The sequence below is a fragment of the Chrysochloris asiatica genome, unplaced genomic scaffold (genome assembly GCF_000296735.1).
Source record: "Chrysochloris asiatica unplaced genomic scaffold, ChrAsi1.0 scaffold00117, whole genome shotgun sequence".
NCBI classification, from domain to species: Eukaryota; Metazoa; Chordata; class Mammalia; order Afrosoricida; family Chrysochloridae; genus Chrysochloris; species Chrysochloris asiatica.
In genome coordinates, this window is record NW_006408635.1 from 9337931 (window position 1) to 9364347 (window position 26417).

The window sequence follows — 26417 nt, forward strand, 5'->3', positions numbered from 1 at the left end:
ATATTAAATTTGAACATTAGAAGTAGCAAAAATATTTTCAGTATAAGAACTAATTTGTTAATTTGTATAACTTAACTACAAAACATGAATTTTTTTTTTAAAGTTGATGTTAAGTGCTGTTGAGTCGGTTCCGACCCATAGTGACCCTGTATATGGTTTCCAAGGAACCGCTGATGAGATTGCACTGGTACCCATAATTTTGATTTAAATATATTAGTGTTTATAGAATTTGCATAGTGTGTATCAGCTAAGATACACCTTCTTCCTGTCTGTTGAATGTTGTACTCAGGGCATGGTTGTTAAAAGATCTTTTCACTTTTTAAGCTTTTTCATTTATTAAATTATAACTTAATGTATAGTAAGTGCTGTTGACGTTATGTAAGACAGTAACCATATTAAAGTAGAATCTATTTGAATTCATTAACCTATCTTTTCCAATACAGTTAAGTAAGTTTTGTATAAATTTCTGTGAAGAAGCTATTGTCCTTGTTGAAATCTGATTCATAGCAACCCTTTAGAAATGCCTTATAGAGTTTCCAAGGTTGTAAATCTTTAGGAAACTGCCGCATTGAAGCAACTTGTGGGTTACAGCCGCCAACCTTTCTGTTAGAAGCTGAGCGCTAAACACTGTTCCACCAGGGTTCCTATAAAGAATCTACAAGGTATTCATTTTGAGATACTGTGGCATGAAATTCAGTAGTGTAGTGTATGTGCGTAGACAATGATGTTAATGAATTATCAGCATGCAGTAAAAGGAATGGGTTAGCATCCAGAGCTGCCATTCTGTAGCCTTCCAGCAAGATTCCTGAGATGCTTGCTGTCTGAAGTCAGTGCTGACTTCAACACAGAGCTGTCACTTTTGCTTCAAGATTAGTCTTTCATGAGGGGGAAAACTGTGTTAGTGGGTAAAAGTGTGGTGGCAGCAGCAGGGGGAAGAAGAACTGTAAAGAGTGACCTGAAAGCATAGTAATGGAAGACGTTAACAAAAGGGAACCTAGGGTGGGCTACTATCTTTACCCTTTCTCATCACATCTAAAGCTAGTCTAAAATACACATTTTATTGACATTTAAAAATAACCTGATGATTTAACCATAACTTAATTCACTAATTAAATGGTGTTCCTATTTTTACTGATAGAATTATTGACCCTCTACTCCCTCCCTTATTTTTTTAAGATTCAAGATGACCAACGAAGAACCTCTTCCCAAAAAGGTATGCTTTTTCAGCAGTTGTTTTTGTTTTGTTTTGTTTTAATGAGTTATAGAGTTGAAGAGGCCATTGTCATTGTTTATTTTTTATTCATACCTTGCCTTAAGCACAATAATAGCATTGTGGTTATATAGTATACCAGATGCTATAACTTGCATGCTGTATATTTGTAGATTATTTTCGGTTCTTGGAAAAATAATGATATTCTCATGGTCTTCTCTTAGACTTTATTATGCAAATAATTCCAACTACTTATCTACAAATTAGGTCAGTAAAAGAGATTAATTAACTTTTAATTGTGAGTTGAGTGAAGGGTTACAGAGCAGATCATCTGTTTTACACTCAACAAATCATAGACTGCTTCATTACAATGATTGCAGTCCCCGCCATGTACCAACATTAACAGTACTTACCTCTCTTTCCTTTAACTCTTGCACTCGTTCCCTGTGTCTCCTGCTAATTTTCATCTATCCTCTGCCAACTTTCCTCTTGTATATTGTCAGCCCCGTTACCCATGTTAATATTTGTCTACCCTCTAGCCCATGAATAATTCTCTCCCCTCCAATCCCTACAAATTACTTCTTTTTCTCTCCTAATTTAAATTCCTTTGGTTTTAATTTAAAGCTATTTCATGTTTTTGAGAAAAGGTCACCACTTACTGCCCTGGTAGTATTGGGCTGTAAACTTCAAGGTCAGCAATTCAAGTCCACCAGCCACTCCTCAAGAGAAAGATGAGGCTTTCAGCATCCATAAAGATTTTGTTGTTGTTAAATGCTGTCGAATCGGTTCCGACCCATAGCGACCCTGTATAGGGAGCAACTGGTGAGCTTGAACCACCGACCTTGCAGTTCAACTTTGCAGTCCAGCGCATTAACCCACAGCGCCACACCAGATTCCTTTACAGCTTCAGAAACCCTCCATAGGGTCACTAGGACTCGGCACCAACAACTCAACAGTATACGCAGCAGTTGCTTTCCTTACAGTTCTTAGCTGCCACAGAGGTGACCCCAGTGCATGCATGTGACCCATCCACGAAAAATCAGATTGCTGTTAGCCATAGAGCCTAACTTTTCTGGTCTCATTTTTTCCCTGTTCTACATCCCTGCATAAATTTTGTTTAGTCACTAATGTATATTCGTGTGTAAGCGAGAATAAAGAAACCAAAGCCACTGCCGTGGAGGTGATTCTGACCCATAGCAACCCCTTAGGACAGAGTATAGCTGCTTATAGGGTTTCTAAGGCTGTAAATCTATACGGAAGCAGTCTGTCCATCTTTCAGTTAGCAGCCGAGTGCTTAACCACTGCACCACCAAGGCTCCTTCTATGAACAAACATTGCCACAAACAAAGAACATCGTTTGTTAAGAGGACTTTGTATTCCAGTTAGGAAAACAGGGTATATGCTACTAAACAGTGGATGTCTGAAGTGAACAATTTAGAAAAGTTCTATGGAGTCCTGGTGTGGCACTGCAGGATAAGCACTGGGACTGCAAAGTAGTCATTCAAATTCAAACTCACCGGCTGCTTCTCAGAAACTCTACACAGGATCACTGTCAGTCAGAACCACCCTATAGCAGTGGAAACTTTTATCTTCATGAAATTAATAAAGTAATCTGAGAACTGGAGTCCTAGTGTGGCACTGTGGATTAATGTGTGCTGTATTGCAAAGTCAATTTGAACTGCAAGGTTGGCAGTTCAAGCTCTCCAGCTGCTCCTCGGAAATCCTATCCAGAGTCCCTACGGGTCAACAATCTGAGAAATGTTCTAGTATAATTATCTCCCAAGAGAAGCTGTTGTTAATGCTATCACGTCAGTTCCAACTCAAGCGACCCCATATAGGGTTTACAAGGAGCCGCTGATGGGTTTAAACTGACAACCTTGTAGTTCGCAGTTCAGTACTGATCTTACAGCGCCACCACGTGGCTCTGTGGTGCTGCCCCTTTATAGCCACACCCATTCTTCCCTCACAAACCTGATTCCTCTCACCTCTCTCATTATGTTGTTTCATGTATGTTATATAAATGAAATCATGCAGTGTGTATCCTTTTGAGACTGCCTCTTTTTACTCAGCGTAATTTCCTTGAGGTTTACCCACGTTGCCTCTTGTATCAGTGGGGTCTGCAAGGTATCCTCTGTTCTCTAAACGTTCCCTACGCCATTTTGCTTTTATAAAAGACTTAGCTGAGCGCTTGTTGTTGTTAACTAAAAGAACTCTAAAGATTTTTCACTTTCATAAAGAAAGGCTAAATGTGAAACAAGCATTTAGTGTTGGTTTTGCAGTGCGAGTGGTTAATGAGGCAGCATGTACCCCAAGTGGCATCACTGCACTCCTGCCTCTGGAAACTGCATTGAGCCACCATAGCTTTGAACTGTGTCTATGAACATATATTTTAGTGCTATATTAGGTTTTATGTGTTTTTTTTGGTATGGTCTAGTAGGTTGCTTTTTAGGACTGGTAAGACTCAGAAATTGTTCCCACGTAAGTTGATGATAACTGTGTCTTCACTTTATGATAGGTTTCATAGGAATGCTCTACTTTTGAAAAGAGGGGAAACCTGTTTGTATTTCTTTTTGCTGCTGAATAATACTCCCTAGTATGGCTCAACCATGTTTATCATTCACCTGTTGTTAAAGGACATTCGAGAAGTTTCTAGTTTTAGCTACTGTGAATAAACTGAACATTAATATGTAAGTTTCTATGTGAAAATAATATTTCATTTCTTTAGGATAAATGCTCAAGAATGCTGGGTGGTGTGATATATCTATTTTTAGTTTTAAAGTGAACTCTAAACTATTCTTAAGAATTGGTTCTACTATAGTATATTCCACCAGCAATGTATGAGAGTTTCTCCACATCTTTGCCAGCATTTAACCTCACTAATAAGCCTGTAATGATAGCTCATTGGAATTTTAATTAGCATTTCCCTGAGAATGAAGCCCATTTTAAGATACTAAATAGTTCATCCTTTAAAAACTTCTTTGCCCAAGAAAAAAATCTTTTTTAAAATTCATAATATGTAATAATGAGCCATTCAAGTCTCATACTCTGGGATAGTTCAGACCTCCTTTTGGGATAACTGACAATGTTGTTGTTATGTGCTGTGGAGTTGGTTCTGACTATTAGCGACCCTGCACGGGGTTTCCAAGGCTATAAATCTATAAGGGAGCAGAAAGCTTCATCTTTCTCCCACAGAGAAGGTGGTAGTTTCGAACTGCAAAATAGGAGGGATTAAAACAAGTGTTGACGAGGTTGCAGGAAACTGGGATCCTCACCCATTGACGATGGGAATATAAATTGGTGCAGCCACTGTAGGAAACAGCTTGGTGGTTCCTTCAAAAGTAGGGCACAGAATTACCATATGATACTCATTAATCCGAGTCCTAGGCTTATACCTTGTAGAAGTGAAGGCAGGAACACACACAGACACCTGTAAACCAGTGTTTGTTGGAGCACTTTACACAGTAGCCAAAAGGTAGTACCACCCGAAATGTTCCACAACAGATGATGACTGGACAAACTGTGATGTATTCCTGCTGTGGGATGTTATGCAATTGTAAAAGAATTGAAGCTTTGATACATATGAAAACATTATGCTGAGAGAAATAATCTGTCTCAATAAATCAACAACAAGGTATGATCTGACTTATATGAAATTAGCAAATATATACCCCCAAATCAAAAAAGCCACCATTGAGCTGATTCTGACTCATTGTTGTTAAGTGCTGTCAAGTCGATTCCGATTCATAGCAACCCTGTATAGGGTTTCCAAGGAGCAGTTGGTGAGCTTGAACCACCAACCTTGCAGTTCAAATGACTTTGCAGTCTGACACATTAGCCCACAGCGCCACACCAGGACTCCAATTCTGACTCATAGTGACCCTTCTGGGGTTTTGGAGGCTGTCAATCTTTACACAAGGGGACAGCTGCCTCTTTCTCCTGAGGAGAGGCTATTAGGTTAGACCATTGAGCTTGTGGTTAGCAGCCCAACCGTACCATCAAGACTCCTTAAGCAAATACCAGATAGAATGGGAAAGAGTTTAATGTTACTGTTTTTAGGAAATGGTGGGAAAGGATAGCAGTAATGGTGGCACAGCATAAACAGTATAGTCGGTGTCACTGAATTGTGAGTGTGAAAGTTGTGTTAGTGGAAATTAAGGTGTGTATATTTTTACTGCAATTAATCCTGCCTTCATGAAAATGATGTAGACCATAAATATTAGTATTTTAATATTTGAAAATTTTAAGAACTCTTAATATTTTGATTTTCCTCTTTATAGGTTCGACTGAGTGAAACAGACTTCAAAGTTATGGCACGAGATGAATTGATTTTAAGGTAAAATATGCTCTTATCAAAAACAATATAAATTTTAAAACATATAAAATCAAATAAAGATTTACATCCTCACCAAAAATAAATAAATAAAAAAATAAAATTTGTACTATAGAGCATTGTCATCTGACTTTACATAGGGTGTGAGATGGGTTATTTCTAAGGTAAAATGTTCTTTGATCAAAAATAAATTGTAACCCCCCTCAAAGACTGAAACTCAAAGGGAAAACTCATAAGTAGGCATGTAAGCTTGCTGGTGGCCACATTAGACTACTGGTGAGTGGAAGGAGGGACAAAGGCAGCAATGTTGAAATGGGCTGAGTTCAACCACATTCCACAGACTTCCGTAGACCTGGAGATGAGAGAGAGAAGAGGAAGAAGGCATGGTTGGTTCAAAGTGTGGTGAGACCTGGGGACATCTGAGCCCATGGACAAGGACATAGCCACGGAGGGCTAGAGTTGAGCTTGAAGTATCCAGCTGATATGAAATAGAGGGGGGAGACACACAAGAACATCCAAACTTGCAGATAGTGCCCATTTGACCTAGCCTTGATAATCAACTCGACTAGAGGAAGGTTTTTTGTTTTTTTGTTGTTGGTTTTTTTTTTTGGATAAAGAAAATGAGGATAAACTGCTATACAATTTGATGAACTTGACCTATACTCATGGAGGTGGTGATGGTTATGTGCCGTGGAGACGGTTCTGACTCATAGTAACCTTGTACAGGGTTTCCAAGGCTGTAAATATTTACGGGGGCAGAAAGCCTCATCTTTCTCCCACGGAACAGCTGGTAGTTTCAAACTGCTAACCTTGCAGTTCACACAGTCCGATTCATAATGAACAGAGACGGAAGGAGTCTTCATGTCAAGTATCAGTGGTATCCCCTCTGTATACAAAGTAGATAGGGATGGGCAACATTGGCTACCTAAAATGAAGGGGCGATAAAGGCACAAAGTGACTGGCATACAAGGTTTCCAGATGGAGTTTTGTTTAATAGTATGGGTGTGGGGGAGATGGAGTCCCCATTAAATAGTTTTCATCTTGTCTGGATGGATCTGGTAAAAAGAGATGGGGATAAGATTCTTATGATTCAATAGTGAGTAATTGTTATCATGACTAATTGCGACTGTCATCATTTTAAAGGTAGAAGTTTTGTAACAAAAACGGGTGGGGGGGGGTGCGGGTAAATCTTACAGTCCAGAAACAGAGGACGCTAGGACCATCAAGAGAGAAGAACACAAGCGGAATGCGGGACCCTCTCCAGAGAAGCAGGGACACCAGAGATGGGGACATGGAGAGAGGGAGCAGCTGAGGACTCTAGATTCATGGGAACAGAGGGACTCAGAGTTGGAGGCCAGGAGGCAGGCTTGCAGAATGTGTCCTTTGGTGGTTTAAATTATTATGTATGCCTGAGTGGTTTTATTTATTTATTTATTTGAAAGCTTAAATCGATAGAAATACTGTTATCTGATGGTTGGAGGGCCTTATGATCATTGTAATGAAGCAGGGTTTATGATTTGTTGAATGTAAAACTGATGGTCTGCCCTGTAAACTTTCATTCAGTTCACAATAAAAACTTTAAAAATAAATAAATTATAGAGCATTATTTACAGACTATAATGTTTGTTTGTAATGTTAATAAATTCACAAATTATTTGTAGTATGCTTTTTTAACATTCTTTATATGACCTGTTTCTTCATTATATAAATACTGAGGAAGACAGTACTAAGGAGCTAAAACCCTAGCTTGGATAACTTCCTGAATTTTTTTGTCAAAGAAATGAGATATTCAGAATTTTTACTTGAAAAGCATTTGTATTTCATCTGTGCAACTTTCTTTGGGGAATGTGGTGGTGGTGTTAGGTCTCATCAGGTCGGTAACAACTCATGGTGACCCTATGTACAATAGAATGAAACACTGCCTGGTCCTGGTCTAACCTCACAATTGTTGCCACTCTTGAGCCCATTAATGCTGTCACTTTGCCAGTCCATCTCACTGGAGGTCTTCCTCTTTTTCTCTGACTCTCCACCTTACCAAACATGATATCCTTCTCCAGTCCCTCCTAACAATATGTCCAAAGTATGAGAGACGAAATCTGGCCATCCTGGCCTCCAAGGAGCGTTCTGGTTGTACTTCTTCCAACCCAGATCTGCTTGTTCTTTTGGCAGCCCATAGTACTTTGAATATTCTCCTCCAAAACCATAACTCAAAAGCATCAATTCCACAGTCTTCCTTATTCACTGTCCAGCTTTCGCATGTATATGACGTTATTGAAAATACCATGGCTTGGGTAATAGCAAGTATGTACTCTTAAGAGCCTACCTTCAGGAAGCATTTAATTAAACATGTTATGCAAGTCTTGTGTTTACTGTTCTCCTGATGCAGCATTTCTTCCTTTGTTGTTGTTAAGTGCCATCGAGTCGGTTCTGACTCATAGCGACCTTATATACAGCAGAAGGAAACACTGCCCAATCCTGGGCCAACCTCACTACTGTTGCTACGCTTGAGTCCATTGATGCTGCCACTTGGCCAATCCATCTTGCTGGGGGTCTTCCTCTCTTTCTCTGTCCCACCACCTTGCCAAACATGATATCCTTCTCTAGCAACTGCTCTCTCCTGACAATATGTCCGAAGTATGAGAGACGAAGTTTGGCCATCTTGGCCTACAAGGATCACTCTGGCTGCACTTATTCCAACACGGATCTATTGGTTCTTTTTGGCAGCCCATGGCCCTTTCAGTATTCTCCTTCAACACTATAACTCAAAAGGATCAATTCTTCTACGATCTTTCTTATTCACTGTCCAGCTTTTGTATGCATATGAGGTTATTGAAAACACCATGGCTTGGGTCAGGTGCACCTTAGTCCCCAAGCGTCAGTTTTTCAACACTTTAAAAAGGTCTGGTGCAGCAGATTTGCCTAATGCAATACGTCGTTTGATTTCTTGACTGCTGCTTCTGTGAGTGTTAATAGTTGATCGAGGAAGATTGAACTCCTTGACAAATTCAATCTTTTCTCCATTGATAAGAATGTTGTTTATTGGTCCAGTGGTGAGGGTTTTTGTTTTCTTTACATTGAGATGTAATCCATACCGAAGGCTGTGCTTTGTGATCTTCATCAGCAAATGTTTCAAGTCCTCTTCACTTTCAGCAAGCAAGGTTGTATCATCTGCATATTGCAGGTTGTTAATGAATCTTCCTCCAATCCTGATGCCACGTTTTTCTTCATATAACACACCTTCTCAGATTATTTGCTCAGCATACAGGTTAAATAAGTATGGTGAAAGAGTACAACCTTGTCACACATCTTTATTAATTTTAAACCATTCAGTGTTCCCATGTTCTGTTCGAACAACTGCCTCTTGGTCCAGGTACAGATTCCTCATGAGCACAGTTAAGTGTTCCGGAATACTCATACTGCATAATGTTGTCCATAACTTGTCATGATACACACAATCGAAAGCCTTTGTGTAGTCAATTGTTGTTGTTAAGTGCCATTGAGTCTGTTCCGACTCATAGTGACCCTGTACAGGGTTTCCGTGGCTGTAAATCTTTAAGGGAGCAGAAAGCCTCATCTTTCTCCCGTGGAGTGGCTGGTAGTTTCAAACTGCTGACCTTAAGATTCGCAGCCTGATTCGTAACCACTACGTTACCAAAGCGTAGTCAGTAAAGCACAAGTAAACATGTTTCTGACATTCTCTTGCTTTCAGCCAAGATCCATCAGACATGAGCAATGGTATCCCCTCATTCCATGGCCTCTTCTGAATCCGGCTTGAACCTCTGGAAGTTCTCTGTTAATGTATGCTTGCAGCCATTTCTGTATTACCTTTAGTAAAACTTTACTCGCGTGGAATGTGAAAGAGATTGTCCGATGATTTCAGCATTCGGTTGGGTCACCTCTCTTTGGAATGGGCACAAATACGGATCTCTTCCAATCAGTGGGCCAGATAGTTATCTTCCAAATTTCTTGGCAGAGATGAGTGAGTATCTCCTGTGCCACCTCACTTTCTTGAAAGATTTCAATGTTTATTCCATCAATTCCTGGTGCCTTGTTCTTTGCCAATTACTTCCATGCACCTTGGACTTCTTCCTTCAGTATCATTGGCTCTTGATCATATGTTACCTCTTGAAACGGTTGAACAGTAACCATTTCCTTTTGGTACAGTGACTCTGAGTATTCCTTCCATCTTTTGATGCTTTCTGCATCACTCAGTAATTTGCCCAGAGAATCTTTCAGTAACCAAAGTTGAGGCATGAATTTTTCTTCAGTTCCCTCAGCTTGAAAAATGCTGAGCATGTTCTTTTTGGTTCTCTGATTCCAGATCTTTGCACATTTTGTTGTGATATTTGGCTTTATCTTCTCAAGCTGATCTTTGAAATTTTCTGTTCAGCTCTCGTACTGCTTCATTTCTTCCATTTGCTTTAGCATCTCTATGCTGTAGAACAAGTTTCAGCATCTCTTCTGACATCTGTCTGTTCCTCTAAAGCATACAGTTCTTATGATTGTTGTTGTTAAGTACCATCGAGTCAGTTCTGACCTATAGCAACCCTGTATAGGGTTTCCAAGGAGCACCTGGTGAGCTTGAACCACCAATTTGGCAGTTGTTGTGTAGCCTCCCTAAAAGGCCTTTATTCATTCCTAAACATTTCATGGACTCCTACAAATCACCACCACCACCTGTGCCCTAGTTTGGTGCACATAGAAATCACATCCCGTTGGCTAAATCATCTGGATATAGAAGGTAGGGTAGCCTAGTGTGTTGGAAAATATTTTCGTAATGTTACAGTGTTAATAAATCTCATACAAACCTGTCAGTACTTCTAATATTTAGAGATTCTGAAAAGTTTTTCTAGAATTTAAGTTAATTTTGATGTTATTGATAAGTGCTATCGAGTCAGTTCTGATTTAAAGTGACCGTGTATAGGGTTTCCAAGGAGCGACTAGTGGAGTTTAAATCACCAACTTTGTGGTTAGCAGTCTAGTGCTTGTCATTACAGCACCATGCCTGCATTTCTAATTTTGTTTAGCAGTAACTAAGGTGCTGCTTAAAGGAAAAAAAAAAAAAAAAACCACATCTTTGTAGTAAGCAGATATCAGGCATTCGGGACAGGGTAGTGTACGCTCTAGTAGCAGTTACTTAAGCATAAAACCAAAATGCTCCTGTTCACCTTCAGTAAATGTAAAGAACAGATGGATGTTTGTTGAGGAAGGACAATCCCCTCCTACTACCCCAGTAGCATATGGAATTGGAATTTATGCAAGCTGTTCCTGCCAGGTGGCTGCGGTTTTAGAACTAGGAAATCCCCAGCTGTCTAATCGATTTCAACTAAGTGACCCTATAGGACAGAGTAGAACGGTGCCCATCAGGATTCTTAGGCTGTAAATCTTTCCAGAAGCAGACTGCCTCATCTCTCCCATGGTAAAGCTGGTGGGTTCGAACCTCCAACCTCTTGGTTAGCAGCCCATCACCAGGGTTTCACTTCAGAAAAACAGTTGAAAAATATTTTATTCTTTCCCTATTTTTACAGGTAAAAGTGAATAATAGTTTGAGAATCATATAGTATTTTCATAAAAGAGCCAAGAAAGAATACCCTCAGTCTTAGAAACCTTTCTTACGTGCCTTTTGGTTTAGGTGTCCAGCACATCTGACAGTCGTATGTTTTGGGGTTTTTTTAAGCAGTAAGATTTGTATGCCATTTCTTGTGTATTTTAGACTTTGTACTGAGCACTAGTAATACAGAAGGGGTGGGGATAAGGCATGTGTCCTGACTTCTGGAGTTCATGCAATGCAGTCTCAGCACAGCGCAGTTTTCCCTGCCTAGCGCCTTTTTCCTCTCTCCTGATTGAGTAGTGAAGTTTTTATTGGTTGAACTAGGTTTATTAGCTCTCAAAATTGGAAGAGACCTTAAAAATCATCCTATAGAATTGTTGGTATAATTGTGCTTGTGGGTGTGATTTTCTGCTCTGCTTAGTAGAAGGAATTTTATCTTAACAACTCATATGTGAATTTCCATCTGTCCTAGATGGAAGCAGTATGAAGCCTATGTACAAGCTTTGGAGGGAAAGTACACAGATCTGAACTGTAAGTGTGTCTGCGTTTCAGAGTCCTAAGAACTGCGTGACTCGTGTTCTCTAAGATTGTTGTTATAAACACAGGATAATTCATTTTACTAAAGCAAATGTAATTTTAATTAAGCATTTTATTTAAAAATAATGTCCAGGGGATTGTGTTGGGTGCTGAGAAATATCTGGTTGATTGAAACATCTCTTGGCTCGCGGGGCCACAGGTCACTGAGGAAGACTACACGTACTAGTCATATAGTGGGCTGACTAGTAGAGTTTCATACAGGGTTCTCATAACATTGATCCCCAAACTTCGTTTGTCCCTGTTCTTATATAGATGAATTTGAATTGAATTAAAGAGTCTAGATGACTGACAGAAAGAAACAGTGATAAATTTATGAGAGTTTAAATTGTACAATTAAGATATAGCTGTATATTTGCAAGTTTTTCAAAATCTCCGAAAACTAGTACTCACAGTTTATTTCAGTTTGTTTTTTAAGTCTTATCACGTTTCACTGAATTAGATAATATACGATTGTTAGTATAAAAAGCAATGTAGTTATCCAGGTACAGAAAGCTGTTTAATACCCAAAAATGTCAATAAATGCATGCTTATATTATATCTGGAGTGTTGGTGTGACACTGTAGAATAAACACTGGACTACAAGGTCAGTTTGAACTGCAAGATCAGTGATTGACTCACTAGCTGCTCCTCAGAAACCCTATACAGGGTCTCTTTGAGTCGGAACCAGCTTGAATGCACTTAACAACAATCTATCTTTACAAGCTAATAAGGCTTGCAAATTTTAGGGTGACTAATGGCCCATGTCGTTTTTGTTCACTGTTAAATGCAGTCAAATCGGTTCTGACTCAACAACAGTGGATTTAAACCACCGATTTTGTGGTTACTGTTGTTAAGTGCAATTGAGTTTGTTCCAACTCCTAGCAGCCCTATATCTAGGGTGTCCTCGAAGTGGCTGGTGTACACTGACCTTGTAGTTCAAACCACCTTGTGGTCCAGTGCTTAGCCTACAGAACTACACCAGGACTCTTGCAATTAGTAGAAGTATAAACATGTAGTAAAGTTTCCCGTGGTCCATTGGGAATGAATTAAATGATAAAAACGTAGTGCAATCTAGTATTGTTGTTGTTAAGTTCCATTCAACTCGGTTCTGACACAAAGCGACCCTGTATAGAGTTTCTGAGGAGCAGCTGGTGAGCTTGAACCTCTGACCTTACAGTTCAAACCGCCCTTGCAGTCCAGTGCATTAACCCACAGCGCCACACCAAGATTTTAGGTAGTTATAAAATTAGTTGGACTAGAAACTAAAGACTTGATAATGAATTTTTTTTCACTGTCATTTTATTATTCTTGACAGAGGCAACAGAACTTTCTTAGGCTTGTATTTTATTCAACTTGAGCTTAAACTTATATTTCATAATATTTGGGGGGTTTTTTTCCCGCTTTGTCATCAGCTAATGATGTGACTGGCTTAAGAGAGTCTGAAGAAAAACTAAAGCAACAACAGCAAGAATCCGCACGCAGGGAAAACATCCTTGTCATGAGACTAGCAACCAAGGAACAAGAGATGCAAGAGTGTACTGTAAGTACTTCAGACTTCGCGAGTCTTTCATTGAAGAATTTTACTTTAATCTCCATTATTACATGTTAGTTTTATATAGGCATACTTCTAAATATAGGAGTCCTGGTATGGCAATGTGGGTTAATGAGCTGGATTGCAAAGTCTGTTTGAACTGCAAGGTCGGCAGTTCAAGCTCACCACCGCTCCTTGGAACATGGTCACTGTAAGTCAGAACCTACTAGACAGTACACAACAGCAAATATAAGCCCATATTTTGTTGGGAGATAATTTTGAGCTGTAAATATGCTACATGTAAATTTTTGGTAGATAACATCTCATCATTTGGGTTTAAAGTTTTTGTGAGGGCAACATGTCATTTTCTGAAATGCCTGCCCATGTTTTATGTGAATTAGTGTATTAATCCAGCATGTTTCATTTAGCTTGATTTCTGAGAGCATAATCGATAACATTTGCTGCGGTGTTTTTTTTTGCCCCCATTGTCCAGGCAAGCCATGTGATTAATTTCTGTTCTTCAATCTCTTCTATGCATAACACTTTTTTTTCTAGTATCAGTGACATCTGTCTTTTTGTATGGTTTTCATTTGAATTATTCACCATTGTCTATATCAACTGAAATCTAATGACATAACTGATTAGCTTTGGTTGAATGTAAACTAAATTTTATACTGTCTTTGACCGTGTTAGCTATTGTTTATGTAGTATGTGTTTATATTAATAAATGTTAAGTGCCATCAAGTCTGTTCAACCTTGCAGTTAGCAGGACTCCATAATAAATTATACTACATCATTCTGTCACTGTCTAATTTTAAGTCTGAAATATTCACTTTTGTGTAGTGTAACATCCATTCAGAATGAATTAAAATGTATATAGAGAGAGGTAGATAGCCTGGACACTTGGTTCCTAATAGTCCCGCCAATAAATATAATTTTTTTGTTATTCTGTATCTTCTCTCTGCCCTCTTCCCCCAATTATTTGTTGGTTTTGGTTTTAAGTTTTTATTGTGAACTAAGAGAAGGTTTACAAAGCAAATTATCAATTTCACATTCAACAAATCATGTGTTTCCTTTGGTTACAATGATTGTAATCCCCTCCATGTACCATCAGTTAACAGAATTTATCTCTATCCATTTTACTGATGCATTTGAGTTATGGTGTTGGAGGAGAATATTGAAAGTACCATGGGCTGCCAAAAGAACAGATCTTTGTTGGAAGTACAGCCAGAGTGCTCCTTGGAGGCCAGGATGGCCAAACTTCATCTCTCATACTTCAGACATATTGTCAGGAGGGACCAGTCACTGGAGAAGGATATTACGTTTGATAGGGGGGAGGGCCAGAGAAAAAGAGGAAGACCCTCAGCGAGATGGATTCACAAAGTGACAGCATCAGTAGGCTCAAGTGTGATAATTGTGAGGTTGGCCCAGGACTGGGCAGTGTTTCATGCTGTTGTGCATATGGTCACTATGAGTAGGTACCGACTGGATGGCACCTAGTAATAACAACCTCTATTCACGTAATTTTTTTTCATCCCCTCCCCGCCACCTGTCCTGTAAACATCATAGAATATTTCATGGTTTCATGCAGTATTTGTCCTTTTGTGATTGACTGATTTCACTCAGCATAATCTCCAGGTTCATCCATGTTATAAGGTGTTGTACACATTCTTCCTTCATCTTCACATTTTGTAATATTCCATTGTGTGTATGTATGAAACTTTAACAATTTTTCTGTTAGTGGGCATATAGGCTGTTTCCATCTTTTTGCTATTGTGACCAATTGTTTTCCTTTTTCTCTTTTTGAATTGAGTGGGTACTGCCTTTCAACCATCCTTTCTTGCCTTTGCTGGTGTTCAGATCTACCATTTACTCAAAAGTTTTTGATCCACTGTTTGCATGACACTGCTAGATGCGTATGCATACAAAGACAAACTCATACCTACTTGAATTCTACCTCCAAAATGATGCCTTCTTTTTCTTCTTTCTTTGAAGTGTTTATTGTGAATTGAGTGTAAGTTCACAGGACAGATCATCGGTTTTACATTCAGCAAATCCTATACTTTGTTTCTTTGTAATGACTATAATCCCCTTCATGTATCATCGGATAACAGTATTTTCTTTTTATTCATTTTAGCTTTTTTTTTTTTTAAACACTCAAGCATATATAATAAACAACAAAAAGGCGCATTTCTGCAAGCCTGCCGTCTGCCTCCAGCTCTCAGTCCTCTCTTCCCATGAATCTGGAGTCCTCAGCTGCTCCCTTTCTCCATGTCCCCATCTCTGGTGTCCCTGCTTCTCTGGATTGGGTCCCGGATTCTGCTTGTACTCTTCTCCCTTGATGATCCTAGGGTCCTCTGTTTCTGGACTGTAAGATTAACCACTCCCCCCCCGTTTTTGCTACAAAACTTCTACCTTTACAATTGTGACAGTCGCAATTAGTCGTGATAACAATTACTCACTATTGAATCATAAGAATCTTATCCCCATCTCTTTTCACCAGACCTATCTAGACAAGATGAAAACTATTCAGTGGGGATTCTGTCTTTCCCCACACACTCTTAAACTAAACTACCTTGTATGCCAGTCACTTCATGCCTTTATTGCCCCCTAATTTTAGGTAGCCAATGTCTAAGTTGCCCGTCCCTGTCTACTCTGTATACAGAGGGGAAAGCCTTGATACTTGATGTGAAGACTCCTTCCCTCTCTGGTGGTGTTTTGAGCTACTACCTCCACGAGTATAGGTCAAGTTAATCAAATTGTAGCAATTTACCTTCATTTCCTTTATCAAAAATTGTGTTTTTCAATCTTCCTTTAGTCGAGTTCTGATTATCAAGCCATCAAGTCTAGGTCAAAGGGTCCTACCTGCAAGTTTGGGTGTTCTTGTCCGTCTCCCCTTATTTCATGTCAGCTGGATACTTCACCCTCAGCTCTAGCCCTCTGTGGCTATGTCCTTGTCCATGGGCTCAGGTGTCCCCAGGTCTCACCAAACCTTGAACCATCCAGCCCTTCCTCTTCTCTCTCTCATCTCAACGTCATTGGGAGTCTATAGAACATGGTTGAACTCAGCCAATTTCTTCATTGCTGCCTTTCACTCTCTTCCATTCATCAGTAGACCAGTGTGGTCGCCCACAAGCTTACATGCCTGCTCATGTGTTCCCCTTACATTTCAGTCTTAGAGGGGGGTTTGTCCTGAAGGGACTTTATTGCTTGCCTTGATGACTTCTCGGCAAACAACTTGACTATTCTTGTAGTAGTCAATTATACTGCCATCTTTGTTTTGGAGTTTTCCTGATGATCTGTCTTTGAAGATGTATCTTCTCTTGCTCTAGCTGTTCCATACTGGTCTGTCTGTCTGTCCTTTCTAATGGGAATGTCCCACCTCAGAAAGTGCTGGATAGAGCTCAGGATTCCACCTAATGTCCTATACTCTGCAAAAACTCCACAAGAGGCCTATTTCACTGGGCAAGTTCTAGAACTCCTTTTAGATATTCCAATCAGTTATAGGCTGAAGACGGGCTTAAAAGCTTTCTGTAATCATGTTTCCCAACATTTCGTTCTATCCCACTCGTGTCTATTTTACAATAGTAGGCAAGGGATACCAATATTCATAAGACAGTAAAGCATCTTAGTATTATTTCCCTTCTTCAGACTATGCCTTGATCCCTGTATCACATAGCCCTGTTATTTCCAAGGTTGAGCATGCAGTTGATGCCTTCTGAAATCTTTGCGAGAGTAGTTATTCCATGTCCCTCTTCAAGTTTCTGGTGGCTTCTGGGAGCCCTTGGTACACTTTTGCTGCTTATTGACGCATGCGTGTCTGTTGTTACATGTCAACATTTAACTTCGCCCTATATATGAATCCCCTTTGAGCAGTTTCAAGTTCGTAGGTCAATGTTATAGTAAGTACAGAGACTTCCCACATACCTCCTCTTCACTTGCACGATTTTTCCTCTTGTTATCGTCTTGCAGATGTTTGGTATATTGAGTATTTATTAATTGAACAAATGCTGATACACTATTATTAACCAAACTTCACAGTTTACATTCAAGGAGCTCTGGTGGCATAGTGATTACAAGTCAGGCTACTAACCTCAAGGTTAGCAGTTCAAAACTACCAGCCATACCATGGGAGAAAGATGGGGCTTTCTGCTCCCGTAAAGATTGACAGCCTCAGAAACCCTATCCAGGGTCACTGTGGGTCAGAACCAACTCCATGGCACACAACCAACAGTTTACATCAGATTCCCTCTGTGTTGTACAGTTCCCTCTTCTATGGGTTTTGACAAATGCATGTCATGTGTCCATCATTAAAGTATCATACAGAATAGTTTCACTGCCCTAAAAATACCCTGTGCTCCACGAATGGACCCCTTTTCTTTCTACTTTTCCTCTGAATCATTGACAACCACTAATATTTCTATGCTGTCTATAAGTGCCTTTTCCAGGATGTCTTAGTCATATAATTGGGCTCTATACAGAGTCACATGGGTCGGAATCGACTCGATGGCACTTAACAACCACAACAAATAGAGTATATAGGGTTTTTCAGGTTCACTTCTTTCACTTGTTAAATTCAGTCTAGTTGGTTCCTACTCAAAGAGCCTCTGGATAGGCTGGTGAGTTTATACTGCTGCATTTTTGTTAGTAGTCCAGTGCTTATCCTACAGCACCACACCAGGATCCCATCGTTCATTTAGCAATATGTTCTTCAGATTCCTCCTTGACTTTTCATGGCTTGATGGCTAACTTCTTTTTATTGCTGAATAGTGATGGACCAAAGTTTGTGTATCCGTTTTCCTATTGAAAGTCATCTTGGTTGCTTCCAGTTTTGGGAAATTGCAAATAAGGTAGCTACGAACATGTATGCACAGATGTTTATGTGCACATATTTGCATTTCTTTGGGTAATCACTTAGTGTGATTGCTATATCATATGGTGGTGGTTGTTGTTATGTGCCGTGGAGTCTGTTCCGACTCATAGTGACCCCGTACAGCGTTTCCAAGGCTGTAAATCTTGATGGGAGCAGAAAGTCTCATCTTTCTCCCGCGGAACAGCTGGTAGTTTTGATTAAGGTTCACAGCTCAATTCGTAACCACTACGCTACCAGAGGTAGGTAGGTTTATTTAACTTTGTAAGAAACTGCCAGACTATCTTCCAAGGTAGGTGCCATTTAGCATTCTCACCAGCAACGAATGAACGTTTTTGTTGCTCACATCCTCTCTAACAGTTAGTTTTGTTCATGTTTGGGATGTTGTAGACATTTTAATAAGAAATCCTGGTGTGGCACTATAGGATAAGCACTGGACTGCTAACCTCAAGATCAGTGGTTCAAACCCACCAGCCACTCCCACTCCTCAGAAACCCTGCATAGGGTTGCTGTGAGTTGGAACCGACTCAACTGCACTTAACACAACAGCAATAGGTGTGCAAGGATATATTGTACAAGTTTACAATCGCCCAATGACATGATGCTTAACAGGTTTCCTGTTAACTTCTTGTCATGTGCGTACTTTCTTTGGTGAGGTTTCTGTTCAGATCTTTTGCCCATTTATAATTAGGTTGTTTATTTTAAAACTGTTGAGTTTTAAGAGTGCTTTGTGTATCTTGAATACATACAAGTCCTTTACCAGATATGTGTTTTGCACATACATTTTCCTAATCTGTTGCATATCTTTTTATCTTTTCATTTCTTAACAGTGTCTTTAACAGAATTTTTTTTATATATATAGTGTAGGTTTGTGTTTTGCATTTGGGTCTGTGATACCTTTTGAGTTAAATTTTGTGGAAGATGCAAATTCTGGGTTTATGTATATATTTTATTGAGACTACTTAGCGAAACATACACCAGTTCAACAATTCTGTGTGTACAAATCAGTGATGTTGATTACTGGGGTTGTATGATCATTCTCATACTCCTTTGTTCCTACCCCATTGACATAAATTCATTGTCCCTTAAGGTTCTTTATAATCTCTCAAGTTTGTGTCAGTTTGATACCATTTCAGTTTTTAAAAGAGCACAATGCTCAAGGCCTACATTCTTTATTACTTAGTTTAGCTTAACAACAAAAAAGAAGGCTTCAGATTGTTTTGCTTTAAGATTTAAAGATTATCTAAGAGAAATAGTTTCAGAGGTTTATTTACCTTCCGTGGATCCAGAAAGCCTAAAGACCATGAGATTTTGAAATTCTGTTGTACATTTTCCCCTTTTTGATCAGAATTCTTCTATGGAATCTTGAGCACATGTTCAGTAATGGTAACTGGGCATCATCCAATTCTGGTGTCATGGCAAAGGAGGTAAGTTCATGGAGACAATGAACCACATATTCCATGTGACTGGCTCACTTTGTATGAGACACCACCTACTCTGCACACCAAAAAAAATGCACCCCTGTTTCCAAACAAAGTCACAGGTGCACAGAGGTCAGGACTTTAATGTCTTTTTGGGACACAATTTAATGTGAGAACAGTGGCTGTTGACTCATCTCTGATTTGCCTCCTACCTTATAGACGCCAACAGCTTTGCTCATACACTGCCCAAAATCACGTTTGTCTTTCCAATCTGTATTTTTTAAATGCCTTATCAAATAGAATCTAATCCAACCATATCTTTTGCATTTCTCCCCTGTGTAGATATGCCAGCTGAACAACTCTGTTTTTGTTTTGGCTTGTTTTCGGTTAAAATAGAGTGAAGTTTGACAGAGAGGGTAGTAGGAGCGAAGGCACAGAAGGGCAAGATTGCACATGGCAGATAAGAACAGTTTCGTTTTAGTTGAATATGAAGTTTCAGATGAAGAGTGGATATAGAGTCAGAGCTCTGGGATATTTTATACGTGAAAGGGAGCCACTGAAGAAGTTTTAGGCACTTGTGTGGCTGATGAGATTTGTATTTTAGGTATATCCCTCTAGCTTGTATGTGTAAGATAAAGTTGAGAGAAACAAGAGTGTAGGCTAAAAAAAAAGCCACTTGGAGACTCATAAATAGTCCAGATAAGATGGTGAGGCCTGAGGTGGGCCACTGATACGAGTTGGGGGACATCAACAGATAGTATTTTTGGAGGCATAACCTACAGGTCTTAATCAGTTGGATGTTTCTGGGGAAGGAATGAAGAATTTTTGGAAGGCATTACAGGTGCTTCTTAGGTTCTATTTTGTGTGACACGGTGAATGATGTTGCCACTAAACTGTTGTATGACGTCCAGTCAATTCTGTCTCATTGCAACCTGTAAGACAGAGTTGAACTGCCACATAGGGTTTCCTTCTTTGTGGAGTGAACCCTGGCGGACTGCTTACCACAAGGTTCGCAGTTCAAACCAACCAGTAGCTCTGTGGGAGAAAGATGAGGCTTTCTGCTTCTGTAAAAGATTTAGTCTTCAAAATCCTACATCAAGTTGCTGTGAGTGGAATCAACGCGAGGGCAGTAGTAGGTTTGGTATTTTTAGGAGAGCAGATAGATCACCAGGTCTTTTCTCGCCTAAAGTTGCTGATGGGTTTGAACCACCAACCTTTGGGTTGATATCATGACACTTAATCACGATGTCACCAGAGCTGCTTGTTTTGTTGTTAACTGGTGTCAGTTCGGTTCTGATTCATCGCAACTCTGTATTGTGTTTCCGAGGAGCAGCTGGTGGGTTTGAACCACTGACCTTGTAGTCTAGTATCCTGTAGCGCTACACCAGGACCAGAACTTCTTGGAGCCTACTAATACAAAGTTTCCCCCAAAATAAGGCAGAGCGATTCTCAATGTCAAATGCAATTATGCTATACATTATGTATTTGAAATTGCTTAGTTGAATTCAGCAATTAGGTTACTAGCCACTTTAGTGAAACCTCCTTTAGTTGAAGTTGGAGCAGAAACAAGATCACAGTAATTTTGAGATTTTAAAAGACAAAATACTAGAAATTTTACCAGATAAAAAATAGAGGACCAAAGAAAACAAGAGCAACCCATGAAGTGGATTAATACAACAGCCTTGATAGTGGTCTCCAACATAGAGCCATTATGAGGATGGTGTAGGACCCAGCAAGGTTTCATTTTGTATATGGAAGGGGTAAGGTAGAGAGGCAGAGCTGGCTCATCGGCAAATAAAAACACCACAGGATCTGCCAGATGGGATTTTTCAGGACTTCAAGGATAGGAAAGAAATAAGGAAATGAAACCCACTACCATCGAGTCAATTCCAACTCATGATATAGGACTGAGGAGAATGGCCCTTTGGAGTTTCTGAGACTGTACAGGGGCAGGCAGCTTCATCTTTGTCCCACAGAGCACCTGTGGTTTGAACCACTGATGCTTGTGGTTAGCAGCTGCAAGCAGGTAGCGGCAAGAATGCCCTTGAACAGGAAGGAAGGCTGTCTTACCCTCTTGAGAATGAGAGAGATGTCTTCAGAATTGTATTTGATATTTGCCCTTTCACTTTGCCAACTTGACCTTCATGTTTGAAATTCAGCTAAGCGTTCCCATTGTCACTGACTCGATTCCAGCTCCTGGCAACCTCTTGTGAACAGAGTAAGACTTCACTCCTTCTCCTGAGCTGCTTTTGGGCTGCTTCAAATGGCCAGCCTCTTGGTTAGTAGTCAGTCACTTAGCCATTTGGGCCACTCAGAAACCTTTCTACACACCTTCTGTTTGTTCTGGCATCTAAGCCTCTTCTCTCTTACATTTTCATTATGGGACTCTCTATTTCTTCTTTATCTACATCCTGTTGTTGGTAGTAATCAACTTTACCTAATTTTGAATGTTAGTTTAAAGTTTGCCTGAGAGCAGTTCTTGTTTTTAACACTTTAAAATGTTTGTTTAACTGCTTATATATAAATAAAATCAATCGTTTTTGCTCATTTTGACAGTAATTCCTCTTTTTCACTTTCACCAGTCAACCAAATGGCTTCAGGAATGAAACTGACTTTCAAAATATGCAGTGTTTTCTCTTCCCTAATACATGGAATTTGCTCTAATCACAATTGCCTCTTTTTCATGGCTAGTATTTCCTGTCTTTAATAGCCTTCAACTCTCACTTGTCAGATCTGTCATTCAAATTTATCACCTCCTCCAATGTGTCCTTTAACTATTGGGACCTGATAATAGCAACTACTTTGCATGATTGATTCCTGACCCTTCCAGCTCCTCGCTGTTGGTAAGCCCCTGGAAAGCATTGTGATCTAACATCTTTTGATAAGCTCCTTTTGCCTTGCCAAGAGATAGAATCATGTTGTGTGTCAAAAATGTTTCCACTTACCCATAGTGAAAGTAAAGATAATGTCAGTAAATAATTACACTAGCTACTTATGGCAAAGAAAATTGTTTGACTCTGACTTATAGTTAACTTTATTATTTTATTGCCAAAAACCTGTACTAAACTCTTTAGATGTAGCTGATTACATAAACACTGACCCTTGAGCTTTGACGTCCTTGTTGTTGTTGTTGTTGTTAAGTGCCGTCGAGTCGGTTCCGACCCATAGCGACCCTGTACAGGGTTTCCGAGGGTGTAAATCTTTACAGGAGTAGAAAGCCTCATCTTTCCCCACGGAGCAGCTGGTAGTTTCGAACCACTGACCTTAAGGTTTGCAGCCCGATTCGTAACCACTACGCTACCAGAGCTCCTTAAGTGTTACTAAGTGCCATGGAGTCTGTTCTGACTCACAGCAACCCTGTATAGGGTTTCCAAGGAATATTGGGTTTGAGCCACAGCTCTACCAGGACTCCTTGGGTATTAATTCAGTTCTTACTAGGAGGAGATGTTTTATTATATGTCCAATTTATTTCTTATATTGATAAAAATGGCTTAGGTCACTATCCAGAACTAAGCTACATTCACATTTGACTGTAAGTAACTAAACATCCCTTCCTTTAGGACTTTGTAAAGTGAAACAGTTACTAGAGTTGTCAGCATTCCAGAGACTGTTGTTGTTGTTGTTGTTAAGTGCCGTCAAGTCGTTTCCGACCCATAGCGACCCTGTACAGAGACTATGGCTTCATTTTTGATGTGAGTCCGTGACATACACTGCAGGTTGCGCACTACTACAGGGAATGCACTCCTATGGGATGTGCAGGACTACAGGAGTGTACTACAGGGCATACTTGGTTCTTGTCAAATTCTTTTAGCCACTGGCCTTACATTGAATTAAACCATTTTTTACTTTTGAAAATCTTTAAGTTACTTTTCAGGATCTTAAAAGAAAGATTGTTTCTGATTACTTGGTGAAAGAGGATTAAATATATTAGCAGTCTGTTTAGTATATTGTGCCTTCTAATAAATCTGTGGTAGAAATCAGCTATTTATGAAACTTTATCTTTATTCCTATTTAAGCTTTATTGTGGAATAGGATCTCTTGTGCCATGTCTACTTTGGGTATGAAGAAAGTGATGACATTTAATGCTAATACACTATATTTCAAATTTTAGAAATGCATTTTTAGTGTGCTAATAAGTAGTAAACTAATGTCAAAATTGAAGGTGTAATCTGTAAATAGAAGGCTCTGGTCAGTGGAAAAGACCCAGACCAGGAGTCAGGAGACTTGAGAACTAGAATTTTAGTCCCAATTCTATATCCTTGTACAGATAGCTTATTTAATTTCTTAAAAAATTTAAGCACATTGGACCCATTCAGTTACCTTCCAATGTTACAACTTTACAATTAATGTGATTTGAATATATTGATAAGGGGGTAGTGAATGTATACTTGTATTGCTGTAGAGTTTTGCTTTTATAAAACTGTAATGCCAACTCATATAAATGCACTCGCATCATGTCAGTTCTTACTCACAGTGATGCTCTAGGACAGCTAGAACTGCTCCCATAGGCTTAGCAAGACGACATCTTTATAGGTGTAGGGGCCTCATGTTTCTCCCTCAGAACAGCTGCTGAGTCTGAACCTTTCAGTTAGCAGCCTCTGAGCCAGCAGGGTTCCTTTTTTCACTTAAATAGGATATTACATATTTTTTTAATATAGAAATGCAAATATGTGTTTCAAGTGTTAATTTTACGCTTAATGTATTTTGGGAGGGCTTTGTCATAGAATAATTTCCATAAGCACAAATTAGAACAAGTAAACTTAAAAGACTTCACTCTAACATAATTCATATTGCAGCATAATTAAAGATTATGCTTAACCTCCCCCCATCTTACCAATAAATATACTGCCTTATTTTACATTTTTATTATGAAAATTTCTAATTATGATAATCGCTTCAAATATTTTCAAGTCTATTTTAACTAGTTTGCAATAAATGTAATAGTAATCTCAGTCTTTATAATGAAACTGGGCTTTTTAGTGGGCTTCAGCAGTTTATAGAGAGAGATAATATGTTTGTTGTTGTTAAGTGCTGTTGAATCAATCCCAACTCATAGCAACCCTGTGTAGGGTTTCTGAGGAGCAGCTGGTGGATTTGAAGACCAGCTTTGTGGTTCACAATCCAGTGCTTACCTACAGCACCACACCAGAAGTCCACATAAATATATTGTTGTTGTTGTTAAGAGCTGTTAAGTCAGTTCAGCCTTACAGCGACCCTGTATAGGGTTTCCAAGGTGCAACTGGTGGGATTGAACTATCGACCTTTTGGTTCACAGTCCAGTGCTGATCCTGCAGCGCAACACCAGGATATTGTGAAGTGCCATCAAGTCGGTTCCAACCCATAGCGACCCTGTATAGGGTCTGAGGAGCAGCTGGTAAGCTTGAACTGCCGGCTGTGCAGTTCAGATGCACTTTGCAGTCCATAGCATTAACCCACAGCTCCACACCAGGACTCCATATATATAGGAGGCTTCAAAATGTTCATGGGAAAATTCCTTAATCTTTATTTCCATTTTCCCACAAACTTTTTCAAACCCTCTAGTATATGCCAGGGAGTCCTGGTATAGCGCTGTGAGATAAAGCACTAGACCGCAATGTTGGTTTGAACCTCAAGGTTGGTGGTTCAAACTCACCAGCCACTCCTTGGAAACCCTACACAGGGTCGCTATGAGTCGGACCTGACTCACCAGCACTTAATGACAAGTATATACCAGGAGTCCTGGTGTGACACTGTAGGATAAGCATTAGACCATCACACAGTGGGTTTGAATCACAAGGTCAGTGGGTCAAACTCACCATCTGCTCCTCGGAAACCCTATACAAGGTCACTATGAGTTGTAACAGCCTTAATGGCACTTAAAAACAGCAGTATATACTGAAAACCCAAGTCCATTGCCATTGAGCGGGTTCCAACTCATAGCAACCTTAGAGGGCAGAGTAGAGTGCTCCCTGGAGGCTTCCCAAGGGTTCAGTCTTACGGAGGCAGCTGCTTCATCTTTCTTGTAGAGGAACTGGTGGGTTCAAGCTGCTGTCATTTCAGCTAGAGCCAACTGCTTTAATCACCATGTCACCAGGGTTCCTATCTGCATAAAATTTGTCTGGGGAGGAATATTGTTTCAGGTCGCAATGTAAGCTGTAGCTTCTTTATTAAAGGCTCTAATTATAGGAATGCATTCACATGACTGATTTCTATGTGGATAACCTTTAAATAGTGTTAAATTTATATTTTTTTAGAGGATTTTTAACTTCAAAGGGGAGGGGCTTTACAATTGAATACTAAGTCAGGTGTCTGAAGGCGATTTTGCCCCACCTCTTGCATGTGTTTCCTTGGATTTGATAGTAATTGTATCTTTTGTTTTGCACAGACTCAAATCCAGTACCTCAAGCAAGTTCAGCAGCCTACCGTTGCCCAACTGAGATCCACCATGGTAGACCCAGCGATCAACTTGTTTTTCCTAAAAATGAAAGGTGAACTGGAACAGACTAAAGACAAACTGGAACAAGCCCAAAATGAACTGAGTGCCTGGAAGTTTACGCCTGATAGGTAAACAAATCCTACTCCCCAGTCAAGACTTCCCTGACAGTCCCACTACGAGAAAGCTGTGGTGGGACAGCCACGTACACGTTTCCACACCAAGACGCAGACTTTTTGAGCCAAAAAAGCCACATTCTTATACTGTCCAGCTTGTAATGGTTAATGTAAAACTTACCCGATGAACCTTGTGTTTCAGCTTTTTTCTCTTCCCCTCCCCTTGCTTCAGAGGCCTGATGGCGTCGAACTATTTTGAAGAAGTGTCTACCTCCGAAAAAAAATCCCTTCTAGGAATTTTAGACACTTGAGAAATGTTTCTGTTTGAAGAAAATAGAGGGAGAAGCAGAAGTCTTAAGTCTGTGGCACACTGTGTCTTCAGACAGTTTGGAGAAATGAA

General features: G+C 39.7%; 1 protein-coding gene across 1 annotated transcript in view; it reads left to right on the forward strand.

The window, feature by feature from the left end:
* Positions 1–1181: 1181 nt before the first annotated feature.
* The window catches only part of WTAP (Wilms tumor 1 associated protein), a 33172-nt gene continuing 7936 nt past the window's right edge, over positions 1182–26417 (forward strand). The window contains exons 1-5 of the mRNA XM_006868464.1: positions 1182–1213; positions 5488–5543; positions 11564–11622; positions 13080–13207; positions 25854–26032. Of these exons, the coding sequence (XP_006868526.1) occupies positions 1184–1213; positions 5488–5543; positions 11564–11622; positions 13080–13207; positions 25854–26032 (452 nt within the window). The 5' untranslated portion in view covers positions 1182–1183. The remainder of the gene's footprint in view (positions 1214–5487; positions 5544–11563; positions 11623–13079; positions 13208–25853; positions 26033–26417) is intronic.